Genomic DNA, 14,598 nt, shown 5'->3' on the forward strand with positions numbered 1-14,598 from the left:
AGAGATGGGAATATACATATAAGGTTCACTCCCCTAGGCGATGTGGGATGTCACATGCCAAGTCAAAAAGATTTTTTTTTTGTAGAGTCTATTTCAGTTCAGGCTTCTTGTTATTATTATTGAAAATTTGATATAAGTTTAATTTTTTAGCCAATATTAAGAATAGTTCAATTGGTTAAGATAAGTCTAATTCGTTATGTTTATTATTATTTTATTATCAATAATTATCTCTTTAATTTGTAAAAATTAATTTTTTTCCTAATTATATTTTTATTTATTTCTTCTTTTTTTTTTTTTCCTTCTACGTGCTCCAAACCCCATTTAAGATTTTATTTTAATTTTTATAATCAAACTATTTATATCACAGGTTAATTGTATTTATCCACTTATATGATTATTTTTTTTATAATCAACATGCATTACATTTTATTGTGTCTTACTTGTAGGTATAATATGGTTTTGTACCTTTTACTTAGGTTTCATATCTCACTTATATGTATCTTATACATTCATATATTTGTTACTTGAGTTAGGGTTGTAAGTTAATTTTTTGTTAGAAGATATTAAGTAGATTTATTGGAATTAAAAGATGCAGGAAATTAGAAGATTTTAATTTATCTCTAGTATTAAAAAAAAAAAATATATATATATATATATAAAATAAGTATAAAAGAAATAAAAGTGGAGAAAAGATAATACTAGACTTAACCTAATAATTTGATTTTTTGGACCCAGATCTAAATGCCTTTTATTATTATTATTATTATTAGTAGTAGTAGTAGTAGTAGATGACCACACATATTATGTGTGAACAATTTCATTTCGTTTTGTTTTTTATTATGAAGTGGAATTAGTTTTTAAAATTAAAAAAAAAATTAGTTATGAAAATTGGGATAATGATGAGTGGTTTCTTTTTAACGTGGGAATGTTTTTTATTTTATTTTATTTTTAATTTTTTAATAGGGCATGCTATATTAACCTAGCTGTGAGGTTGCTGTAAAAAACAGCAAAATTTATATTCATGTAATTACTAAATTGTCCATATTTTTTATTTGAGTTCAGTTTTGGTGAGGGTATTAAAATGATAACTTCCTAGAGTTTTGGTTAACAACCAGAGTTTTATTAATAGGTAGTTTAGATTATTTAGTAGACCGTAATTTAGTATGTTAAACAATTAGTTTGTTAGAGGGAAGGAGAATCAGTGAGAATTGAATCGCACCGGGATGCGTAAGCATAATTAATTTCCACTGTTGTTCTAAAACGTCATCTGCATATATGATCGTTATTTGATGAGAAAAGATCTATATGGTTGAATTTTTAAATGGTTTTAAGGAAGAAAACGAGAATTTTTTTCGGTTAACAATTGCTGCCAACAAATGGGAATGGAAACTTAGATTCAGACATCACGGGATTAGCAACCCACTATATATTCTCGAAAACAAGTTTGCCATTAAAATTAAGGGGTTTTTTTATATGGGTCCAAATTAATTTAAAATTGGACTTATTTCAAAAGTCAAAAGTCACTAAAAATTGAACCTATTTCAAAAGATGGCCTATAAAATTGGACCTATCTCAAATTTTCCCTAAAATTTAATCACATTGCTGAAGACGAAAAGGTGGTAAACAATCTTGGTAGTATTGTCTATGTGAATTAACGTTATTAACCATTTAGTACTTCAGTCTAATGGTACTTCACTTCATTTGTAAATTAGATTTGATTATTGCTAGAGGCGAATTTGAATCACATTTTTGGTAGCACATTATGAGGTTAAACACATCTCTGATCCTTAATGTAAATAATATTATTCGTTGAAAAAAAAAACCTATATATGTATAAAGTTGTTAGCATATAACTTTAATTTAAATCCAAACTGAATATATAACCACAATAATGCCAAACAAAAATGAATTTATTATGTGTATATATAGTTATATATTTTCCTGGTCCTTGTTTATGCATTTCTCAATTGTCTGCTAATTCAACTTGCCTGGTTCTTTTGCCCCCACATATGTTATACATATTGAGTTGTGCCGACTGAGTTTCTGCATCCCAAGACCAAAGGTCAATCTGACCCTCATGGCTCAGACGACTCCAAATCACACACAGACAGTTTCTGGGTGGGAATACTTGAGTCCATTACGAAATTATACAAGGAAAACTAATAAAAATGACTTGAAAATTTTGAATTTTAACGATAATGATAAAATAAAGGGTAAAGTGAATAGTACCATGATTGACTTTTTAGTGTAAAAATATGGTTTTTCGTTAAAGTGAACAATACCAAAAACTTTATATCAAAGCTCCTAATTATATAAGCACCTGCAGGTCTAATAAAATTGATGAATTATTTAGAATGTTCATGCGATTCATGGGTTGCAGAAAAGTCCAATTTATAGGACAGAATCATATGAACCAGGATCCTCGCCGGATCCATTTCCTAGGGATCCTAGGGATCACGCAATAGTGTCTGTTTATCGTATATCATGTGGCCAGTTTTTGTTAGGAACTATTTATATTTGAATTTTAAATTTTAAATTTTAAATAATTTATGACCGCACGATATACGATGAACGGACACGATTGCGTGATCCTTAGAATCCCTAGGGAATGGATCCGGCGAGGATCCTGGTTCGAATCATATAACTAATTTATTAGATAAAAAATAGGGAACTTTAACGAAAAGCTCCCGGTACTATTCACTTTAGCGAAAAATCATATTTTTACACTAAAAAGTCAATCTTGGTACTATTCACTTTATCCTTTATTTTGTCATCATCGTTAAAACTCAAAATTTTCAAGCCATTTTCCTTAAAAAAATATCAATATCATCGTTGTGATGTGTAAGGAGAAATTGGTACAAGAGACTATGGATACACTTCTTGATAATGGAATATGCGGACAACCAATGAGGGATGGTCATAATAAGGTTTACAAGTCATTTTGAGATGTAATTGAAGAAAAATAGGGAAGATTTCGTGAGAATCTGCTTGTCCCAATAATCCAAAGGATACAAGCTTGCCAAGTCAAAAAGATTTTTTTTTTTTGTAGAGTCTATTTTAGTTCAGGCTTCTTGTTATTATTATTGAAAATTTGATATAAGTTTAATTTTTTAGCCAATATTAAGAATAGTTCAATTGGTTAAGATAAGTCTAATTCGTTATGTTTATTATTATTTTATTATCAATAATTATCTCTTTAATTTGTAAATTTTTTTTCCTAATTATATCTTTATTTATTTCTTCTTATTTTTTTTTTTCCTTCTACGTGCTCCCAACTGACACACCCCGACCGAAATCAGGGCATGCTGGCCGTCACGTGGAAGTGACGTAACCATGTACACAGTGCGGAAGCTAGTAAAGTAATAATAAAAGTACAAATAGATAAAAACCAGCTATACACAACGTAAGAACATACATGTGCAAGCGTAAGTGTGAAAAACAAAGTTTAGAGCTCGAAGACCTAATGCAGTCCGGGAGAAATAACGCTACACAAAACACACCCAAAGGTGGTCCTACACTGGTGATAAGCTGTCAGATATGCTGGGAAAATCCTCTGGGGAGCCACCAAAAGAGCTAGCCAATTAGAACCTGGAGGGGCGCAAAACAAAAAGTGTGAGTGGGCAAAAATAAAGCTTTTCGAAAACCATTTCATAAACAAGATTCTAACCCCTCGCCGTAAAACCTGTATACTTCCCAGAAAAATAGAATATACATATATATATATAAATCATGCTCGGAAAAATGCCATGTCAAATGCCTCAAATAAATGCAAGTGCTCAGGTAATGTCAAATCAATGCCATGAAATCTGTCAGCCGGAGTCACTTAACGTGACCTCTACGGCTAAATCTAGAGCTCAAATCTCCATCTCACTAACTATACATGCACACGAGTCGGAACCACCTAAAGTGGTTTGTACGACAGGACTAGGTGTATAATAAGTACGCTCGAGTGCTACGATCACGTGAAGGCTGGGTGAATAATCGCGGGTCACCTACGAGTCGGAACCACCTAAAGTGGTCTGTACGACAGGACTGTGCACCTAACTTGGATCCAAGATGAGCGTGTGGTGCAGGAGGTGAACATCACGTGAAGGACTGTGCCCAACTCTAGGCGGGAGCACTAACACCGGGGTGCAGGTTATGAGCTCTCTGTGTATCTCAAATCACTACTTAACATAAACATAAATCATAACTCACCTGACACTTACCTGTGCGTCCGCAGCACCAAACATATATCTATATAGGCTACTAACAATGCATAAACAAACGGCAACATAATGCATGACATAAAAATATATAAATGTTTCAATTCATTTTCTGGGAAAAACATAAGTATATAGGTATATACGGAAAACCAAAAGCCCACTCACTGGTATGTAGAAGGGTCGTAACCCCCTTGCCTCGAGTGACCGCGCTCGTCCTCGGGATAGGTTTCACCTATATGCGAAACAACTATAAAAACGTTAATTTTAAAACACATAACCAACATCACGAAATAACTTCTCATACAATGCTCAAATGAGGTGTATGAATACACCAATGTGATCTACTCAACCTCAGGAACATCCCTATATTTTTAGAAAAATTTTCCACCGACGCACGCGCCCCCACGCGCCGGCCAAGGCAAGGCCACGCGCAGGCACGTGCCTGGCACACTGACGGCGTCAGGAATATTCCGTTAACTTTAACGGATTCCGTTAATGCCGTTAGGAATATTCCGTCTAAACTGACGGAATATTCAGTCATCTTTTCCGGCGAAGCTCCGGCGCCGGAAAACCGGGAAATTTTCAAAACCTTGTAACTTATTCGTTTTTCAACCAAATTTCACAAAATTGGTACCAAAATGAAGCTTACAACGAGAGGAACAAGTCCATACCACTTTCAAGTGCTAAAACACACGAAATCTAGCCGGGAAAACACAACCAACTCCGGCCAACCTTGAATCTCACGATCCCGACGTCCAAAACCTTCAAATGAACCACCCCGAGCCTCCTAAGGATCTCACCAATCTTCCTACAAGCTTGAAATTCCCAAAAACACAAGAATTAATGTGTGCATGAACAGTGACCAAATCGGGGTATCCCGAGTTCGACGTGAAAGCGAAGGTATCCTTACCTTAAATGGGTATGGTTGAACTCCTACGGACCTCACGGGCACGAATATGTAATTTGTTTCCTCAATCTGTGAAGGTTTGGATGGTTTTTGGGTGTGTCCGTACAAGGAGAATATAAATGGGAGAGAGAGGGAACTCGGGACAGGGATGCAAGACATGGGAAATGGTGTGAGGGTGTGGGAAAGTGTGTGTGGTCCAAAACCAGCAAACAAAATCCAAAAACAACCACACAACGAAATAACCACACTAGGGGCAAAAACGTCATTTCACCCCTACGGTTCGAAAATCCGGAACGGGCTGTCACACCAACCCCATTTAATACTTTATTTCAAAATTTTTATAATCAATCTATTTATATCACAGGTTAATTGTATTTATCTACTTATATGATTATTTTTTTATAATCAACCTGTATTACATTTTATTGTGTCTTGCTTGTACATATATTATGGTTTTGTACCTTTTACTTAGGTTTCATATCTCGCTTATATATATCTTATACATTCCTATATTTGTTACTTGAGTTAAGGTCGTAAGTTAATTTTTTTTTAGAAGATATTAAGTAGATTTATTGGAATTAAAAGATGCAGGAAATTAGAAGATTTTAATTTATCTCTAGTATTTAAAAAAAAAAAAAAAAATATATATATATATATATATATATAATGAGTATAAAACAAATAAAAGTGGAGAAAAGATAATACTAGACTTAACCTAATAAGTTGATTTTTTGGACCCTGATCTAAATGCCTTTTATAGTAGTAGTAAATGCCCACACATACTATGTGTGAACAATTTCATTTTATTTTGTTTTTTATTATGAAGTGGAATTAGTTTTTAAAATTCTAAAAAAAAAAATCAATTATGAAAATTGGGATAATGATGAGTGGTTTCTTTTAACGTGAGAATATTTTTAAATTTTTAATAGGGCATGCTATACTAACCTAGCTGTGAGGTTGTTGTAAAAAAACAACAAAATTTATATTCATATAATTACTAAATTGCCCGTATTTTTTATTTGAGTTCAATTTTGGCGAGGGGATTAAAATGATAACTTCCTAGAGTTTTGATTGACAACTAGAGTTTTATTAATAGGTAGTTTAGATTATTTAGGAGAGTGATAAAGTTAGTATGTTAAATAATTAGTTTGTTAGAAGGAAGGAGAATCAGTGAGAATTGAATCGCACCGTGATGCATAGGCATAATTGATTTCCATTGTTGTGCTAAAACGTTATCTGCATATATGATTGTTATTTGATGAGAAAAGATCTATATGGTTGTGTTGACCTTAAAATCTATCAAGTCTACGTGGCGCACAGGCCGAGTAACTAATGAGCTAACTACGTCATTCAATTGTATGCGGGGCGTGTCAACTCGTTGGCTGAGCTCAGCAAAGGAGTAAAATGTGTTGATGTTGCGTTGAGCGCACTGCTGACTTCTTGATCTTGCGACTGCGGTCGAGGAAGGAACACGCATCGGCCTTCGGGTTCTAGAGTCTGAAGACAAGACTGCTAGTTCTGCAAAGTTCACGGATCGTCGGCGCCGAGTTCGATCACGGTGATTATATTTGTAAGAGTATAAGCACGTCGAATCGGTACCAAGCTATATGGACACAAATACTCAAAAAAGATGTATGTCTTGATGGTGAATGTGGTTCGGCCGTCAGAATGTCAAACTCTAAAACTTACTTGTGAGTATCCAATCATAAAACAACTCGGCATTCAATGTGCCAAGCCCAATAACTCTGTAACACCTCACTTCGCCAAGAAGGCTAACGAGATGACCTCTACCAACAAGAACTCAAAAACCTTTCTTGGCCGAGACTTAGATAGGTAACCAATTGGCCTCGACGCAGTGCTGTTTATCTAAACTGAAGGTACCCCGCGGTCGGCTGATTCTACGGCAATAGTGCTGTTTATCCAAACTGAAGATGCGTTGGAGAAAAAGAAAAATAAAAATCTCAAGGTGTTTGAGAGGTTTCGCGTGGAGCGAGGGTTTGTGCAGGGCAGTTTGTGTGTTGAATTGGAGGGGTTCTAAATGTTGTCTGCGACTCTGTATTTATAGTAGTTATCTTTTGCTTGGCACGGCTTGATAGCTTTGTAGAGTCCAATTGTTGCTATAACTTTGTAAAACATCACTTAACTCAAACTTGTATCCTATCACTTTAGCCGTCCAATATTTCCAAGATATGATAAAAGCTCTTTCTTAATTTTTCTTGAAAAGATTAAATATATCTTCCCACATGCGTGGCCTGACCAAATGAATGCATCATATTCCAACCGAAACTTCTCTTTCTTCATTATATTGGTCCAAGTGCAACCATGCATGCATGATAATTAAAATACCATGGTTGATAGTTTTGCATTATCTGCAAAACCACCTTGATCCCATCGCATCACCTCATTTTGACTAATCCAAAAGGTATATCCACATACTGATCATTCAATATTAATTGCATCCTTGTGGTATTGTTCCACGTGGTTCTGCATGCAAGATAAGACTCTAATGACGCACGACATTTCACACCACCTCTTCTTCATGGAGCTTTACGCATATCACAACTTTGTATGCTTTAAGGATATTTTCAAGATAATTACTATGATAAAAAAAAAAAATAGTAAGACCATCTCCAACCGAGGGCTGGACAAAGGGCTCGTTTTAGCCCTCGACCCTCCAAGATATTAATATTTTAATGAACAGTACAGGGTCATATTTGCCTCCGTTTCCAACCGTGGGCCAAATGGCCATGTGGCTCGTTTTAGCCTTGTCACAAAAAACCGTCTCCAACCGAGGGTCAAATGGCCAAACATAATTTATTATTTAAATTTAAAAACTATAACAACTTAAATTCAAAAACTACAACTTATATTTAAAAACTACAACTTAAATTTAAAAACGACGAATTAAATTTAAAAACTACAAATTAAATTTAAAAACAACATTAACTTGAATTTAAAAACTACAACAATATAACAATATGATATTGGAGAATAAGCGAGATGGGTATATTGATGGAGAGTCCGATGACGACCAAGAGGATCCAAATAGGTCAAGAAGGGCTCGTGCAAAAGTATATGATGGGCCTAATTTGTCTTTCAATCCAATAACTGGTAGTATCTTTATAAATGAGCACACGAGGCACTATAGAATGATACGTTCTCGTGCCACAAACAAGTACCTACAACAGGATCTTGTTGCACATCTTTGGGCCAAAAAAAGCATGGAGTAGGCGTTTAAGTTTTATGTTGTTAAATGTTTTTAAAAATGTTGTCTAAGTTTCATGTTGTTAAATGCTTTTTTTATGTTGTATAATTTGTATGTTGGTTAATGTTATTTAATGTTATTTCATATTGTTTAATGTTGTTTCATGTTACTTAATTTAATATAATGTTGTATAATGGCTTAGGAAGTTATAGGAAAAAAATATAATTAAAAAAAAATATGAAACAAATTTTGTAAAATAGAAGTTATAGGAAAAAAAATATAATTTTAAAAAAATATGAAACAAATTTTGTGAAATAGAAGTTATAGGATAAAAATAGAATTTAAAATAAAATAAAACAAATATTGTGAAATAGAAGTTATAGGAAAAAAATGGAATTTAAAAAAATATGAAACAAATTTTGTAAAATAAAAGTTATAGGAAAAAAATAGAATTAAAAAAAAAGAAAAATAGAAGTTATAGGAAAAAATTTGTAAAAAAAAAATTTCAAATGCAACGACTAGCTGACGTCAGCTAGCCGTTGCATTTCAATTTTTTTCTTAAGCATTCATGTCGGTTATAATCCACATGAATACATTTATATTAAATAATATAAACATATTCTTGTCAGTTATAACCGACTGGAAAAATGATTTTTCGAGTCAGCCCCGGGCTAGCTGGCTGGCTGCAAGCCCTCCAGCCCTCTCAGATTCCACAGCCATCTGGCCTTGCCCTCGGTTGGAGACGGTTTTCAAGCTATTTTCGGCCCTCTGACCCTTTGAACCCTTTGGTTGGAGATGGCCTAATGTTAAGAAAAATCTCTAATCATCCGATGATCAGGAGCTATGCTCACTCAACAACCTTAATTTCACGGGCCGATAATGTAAATTTGGGTTCAAACAGGTTGAATTTTTAAATGGTTTTAAGGAAGAAAACGAGAATTTTTTTCGGTTAATTAGTGCTGAAAAGCCAACAAATGGGAATGGAAACTTAGATTCAGACAGCACGGGACTAGCAACCCACTATTTATTCTCGAAAACAAGTTTGTCATTAAAATTAATCACATTGCTGAAGACGAAAAGGTGGTCAACAATCTTGTTAGTATTGTCTATGTCAATTAACATTATTAACCGTTAAAGTACTTCGGTTTAATGATATTTCACTTTATTTGTAAGTTAGATTTGATTATTGTTAGATACGAATTTGAACCACATTATTGGTAGCACATTATGAGATTAAGCACATCTTTGGTTCTTAGTGTAAATAATATTATTCGTTAAAAAGAAAAAAAACTATATATGTATAAAGTTGTTAGCATATAACTTTAATTTAAATCCAAACTGAATATATAACCACAATAATGCCAAACAAAAATGAATTTATTATGTGTATATATATATATATATATAGTTATATATTTTCCTGGTCTTTGTTTATGCATTTCTCAATTGTCTGCTAATTCGACCTGCCTGGTTCTTTTGCCTCCATATATGTTATATATATTGAGTTGTGCCAAGTGAGTTTCTGCATTCCAAGACCAAAGGCCAATCTGATCCTCATGGCTCAGACGACTCCAAATCACACACAGACAGTTTCTGGGTGGGCAGCTCACGATTCCTCGGGCAAGATTACTCCTTTCGTCTTCAAACGAAGGTAACATTTATACACATATATGCATATTACAATTATATAAGTTTCAGTTTCTTCTTTAATTATTTAAGTTATAATTTTTCCTCGAGTCCACTTGTTGTCTTTAATTAGATTGTTGTTCAACTAATCTTCAAAATGCTATACAAATACAGAGAAAATGGGATCAACGATGTGACCATAAAGATCTTGTACTGTGGGATATGCCACACCGATCTCCACCATGCTAAGAATGACTGGGGCATAACCATGTATCCAGTAGTTCCCGGGTAATAACACATCTCTCTCACATTCTCTCTTGTCAGTTTGTTTGATCAGTCGAGAGTAACTTACTTGACTTTTCAGATATTGTTACATATGTGACATCTTCGTGAGAAATGCTCATGTGACAAGCTGTGTGTGGTGGTACTATACGCAGGCATGAGATTACAGGGCTGATCACTAAAGTTGGGAGCAACGTGAAGGAGTTCAAGGAAGGAGACAGAGTCGGGGTTGGGTGTTTGGCGGCGACATGTTTGGAGTGTGAGTTCTGCAAGTCCTCCCAAGAGAACTACTGCGACCAGCTCCAGTTTACCTACAATGGCATCTTCTGGGACGGCAGCATCACCTACGGTGGATACTCCAAAATGTTGGTCGCAGATCACAGGTAACCTGATGTTCTCAAAAACTCCGTAGGCTTATTGATCGCCAAAGTTTAATTATCTTGTCTATTTTTACGTCTCTATCCGAACGCAATCCTGTTTGTCAGAGTTTTGATGTGCTTGGTTGTCCTTTTTGTTAAAGTTGTGGTTCGAAAGCTAGGCACCTGACTTTGCGATAAGGTTTCTGGCGTGTGTAGGCAATTGGTGATAGAGAATCCGAAGTTCATGAAGAGTTTCTAAACTCTTCATATCTTGCATACGAGGCCTTAAGGGAAGGGGTTTCTCATTAAAAAAAGAAAAAAAAAAAAAAAAAAAAAAAAAAAGGGATCTCGAGGATCATTTTCTTAGGAATCATAAGAATTCCGCAATCGTATCTGTTCATCGTATATCGTACAATCAGTTTTTGTTAGGTATTATTTATATTTATATTTTAAATAATTTTTTACCTCACAATGTATGATGAACGGACACGATTACGAGATTTATAAGATCCCTAGAGAATCCTTTTCCTAAGAAAAGTAAGAATGAGTTGTGGGGCCTACATCATATTAAACTTTAAATATTCGAATTGTCTATTTTTCAAATTGCACTTCTTAGATAATCTTTATAAAATATTAGCCAAATTGAAAATATTTGATACATCTAATTAAATTCAAAGAAATTGACGAAAACTAAGCAATGAAATTTTGTTGTGATAATTAAATAGGCAAATGATTTTGAATTGACTTGAATTTTTACAAGGATGATCTATGAATCGAGACTTACAAAATAGACAATTCGAATCGTTGAAGTTCAATGTAGAATAGATTCCCCACAATCTCCATTTTTTGAAAAAATGGAGATGCGTTGCCTTAAGGGCTTGTCTTGCATATGTTATAGCATATATCAGTAATACTTTACAATCACTGTAGGTAAAATATCTTGAATATATCAAGAGTATTATTATTATTATTATTATTATTATTATTATTATTATTATTATATATATATATGGGTGTGCAAGTAATTCACTTATACTTTATGTGAAGTATAAAATTAATTTTGACTCAACAAAATGTTTTTTGTTTGGTAGGTAAGTTGTTTTGGATGTATTATTGTATATATTAAACCAATTATTATTATTATTATTATAAATTTATATATATGTGTGCAAATGGTTTACTTATATTTTTATATATAATATAGGTAAGTTAGTTTGAATTAAACAACATTCTTTTATTTTGAAGATACATTATATTGAATATATATTACATTTATTAGGAACTTTTATTGTTGTTATGTATATGTTGTGTAAAATAATTTACATATATTTATTTGAGGTGAATTTACCTTAATTTTGAATAAAATAACATTCTTATATTTTGTAGCACATACTAATAATGTTTAGGGGGGGGGGGGGAGGGGGAATACATACACTAACTGCAAGAAACACAAAATTAGTACCTTTTCATATTTCCAATTTGGTAAAAAAAAAAAAAAAATTAAAATGCCTAATTTGACCCAAAAAAAGGTTTTGAAAAGAGTAATAAAAAAATAATGCATTGAATAACGTACATTATCGTTATATATCTGATCTTTTAATTTTTTTTATTAATTTAAAGTAAAAAATAAGCAGTAATATTCAAATTTATTATAATCGTTAATCTATAACTTTCATGCGTTTTTCTCCTTTTCTTTTTGCAAAACCATTAATCTCTACTTTACAATCCGCAAAGAATGAATTGCGTGCATCAAAATGCAATAGGGGTATTTTAGGCAGCAAAATATTTCAAATGTGTAAACATAATTGATGAACTTGTTTATATAGATCATAGTCACTAGGTTTTCTTCGAATCAAAAAAATTATGTACGATTTTATGTGAAGAAAAATGGACCTGGCCGCTAAGGTCATCTTTTCAAATAATTGTATATGGGTGAGCACATGTGGCTTCGGCTTCACATGCGCGAATCATCTTAAATTACAAAATAAACCCAATAAAACTAATTGCCCGTAGAAAATAGTTCAAATCCTGAACTTTACCTTATTTTTTTCATCGTGCTTAATAATTTGGTCTCTAGCATCACCAGCTAAGCAGAGCAAATTAAATATATTTAACTATGAGCCATTGATTAATTAATTTATATAAGAAGAGTTAATGATGTGCTTAAGAATCAAGTAATATGAACATGTATGATGATGAAGGTACGTGGTACACATACCAGACAACCTGCCATTGGATGCAGCAGCGCCGCTATTGTGTGCTGGAGTGACGGTGTTCGCCCCCCTGAAAGACCACAACCTACACAAAACAACGGGGAAGAAGATAGGGGTGGTTGGCCTCGGAGGTCTCGGGCACGTGGCGGTGAAGTTTGGGAAAGCTTTTGGTCACCATGTAACTGTCATCAGCACCTCTCCAGCCAAAGAGAAAGAGGCTAAAGAGCATTTGGGTGCCGACTACTTCCTAGTCAGCACTGATCCTCAACGATTGCAGGCCGGTTTCATTTCAATTTGTTTTGTTTTTTGTTTTTCTCTATGTTCCTTTTAGAACAAATTAATTAAGGATTAGTTAAAGTTAATGACGATGACGATGATGACGACGACTGCAGAAAGGGAAGAGGACGCTCGACTTCATATTAAACACCGTGTCCGCTAAGCACTCGCTTGGGCCTATCTTAGAACTGCTCAAAGTGAACGGAACTATGGTGGTTGTGGGTGCACCGGACCAGCCTTTTGAGTTGCCTTCATTTCCTCTGATATTTGGTACGTACCAAACAAAAACACCATTCATTGGTTTCTAATTTTTGTAGGAACTAACAAATATATGCATGCAATGGCGTTGTGATTAATGGATTGACGTGGAAGCAACACAGGCAAGAGAGCAGTGAAGGGAAGCGTAATAGGAGGAATAAGTGAGACAACGGAGATGATGAATTTATGCGGGAAGCACAACATAACGTGCGACATTGAGCTTACAACGCCGGACAAAATCAACGAGGCCTTGGACCGCGTCGCCAAGAATGATGTTAAGTATCGATTTGTCATTGACATTGCTGCTGGTGATGCTGATGCTAATGATCAAATATCTTCCAAACTTGCGGGCCTTTGAGTGTTGGGGTCTACTATGACGATTGTTTCCTACCGTATTCTCCCCTACAATTTATTCTCACTTTACTCCATAGCTTTTATTATCCTTGTCACTCAAGCGATAAAAGTGTGTGCGAAAAAATTTTTTTTTTTTTTATAATAACATTCTATTAAGTATGTGTGTCATATGGGAGCTAATCGATATCAAGGCCAAGTCTATGTTATTTGAATTAGTCAACTGGTTAAGTTTTTTTGTTTTAAAAGTTGGGTCAAGGACCCGAGTATTTGTGGAGAAACTCTCGGACTCGATCGCGGTTGGGTCGAGGATACATTGTCTTATTGTTAAATTGCTGCGTGCATGTAGGAGTAATTCCTCCCACCTTCTCTTTGTACTTGTTCGACTTCCCAATTCCCTCTAATAAATGTATAAAATAAAATGGCAAAGAAATACGTTAATTAATTGATAAGTAATCGCAGAAAAATATTTAATCAAAATGTTTGGTTTTGGAATAGTCTAACTCTGAAGAAAATGATAATAACTTGCCACATGGTGCATGCTTCTCTCGTTTCACGTGAGAAATAACGAGAGTGACAAGAAGGAGAGGTGTATGCAACTCTTTACACTCAAGATTATTTCTAATCAAGAATGGCACGGAAGCATTAGTCAACTATTATGGTAATTTGCTAAGGTTGGCTAGTTGGGCTTTCATATCGAAAATGGGGGAGCTCTGCAGGTCTCTGGTACTGTTTATTTTAACGAAAAATCATATTTTTATATTAAAAGGTCAATATTAGTACTATTAAATTTACTCATTATTTTGTCATTTTTGTTAAAATTCAAAGTTTTCAAATATTTTTCATTAGTTTTTTTTTTTTTTTTTTTATTGCAAAGGCCCATCCGTGTTCAAAAGTAATGTTTATCTTGATTGCT

At 34.0% G+C, this 14,598-nt stretch overlaps 1 protein-coding gene across 1 annotated transcript; it reads left to right on the top strand.

Annotated features, from left to right (window-relative positions):
• The first annotated feature begins 9,727 nt into the window (after positions 1 to 9,727).
• LOC137717791 (putative cinnamyl alcohol dehydrogenase 6) lies at positions 9,728 to 14,014 on the top strand. The gene is made up of 6 exons (XM_068457279.2): positions 9,728 to 9,968; positions 10,118 to 10,231; positions 10,381 to 10,608; positions 12,786 to 13,074; positions 13,190 to 13,343; positions 13,454 to 14,014. The coding sequence occupies exons 1-6, from the start codon at positions 9,874 to 9,876 to the stop codon at positions 13,687 to 13,689; spliced, it is 1,116 nt and encodes a 371-aa protein (XP_068313380.2). The 5' UTR covers positions 9,728 to 9,873; the 3' UTR covers positions 13,690 to 14,014.
• Positions 14,015 to 14,598: the final 584 nt, after the last annotated feature.

The sequence above is a fragment of the Pyrus communis genome, chromosome 8 (genome assembly GCF_041283825.1).
Source record: "Pyrus communis isolate YQ-2024b chromosome 8, ASM4128382v1, whole genome shotgun sequence".
NCBI lineage: Eukaryota > Viridiplantae > Streptophyta > Magnoliopsida > Rosales > Rosaceae > Pyrus > Pyrus communis.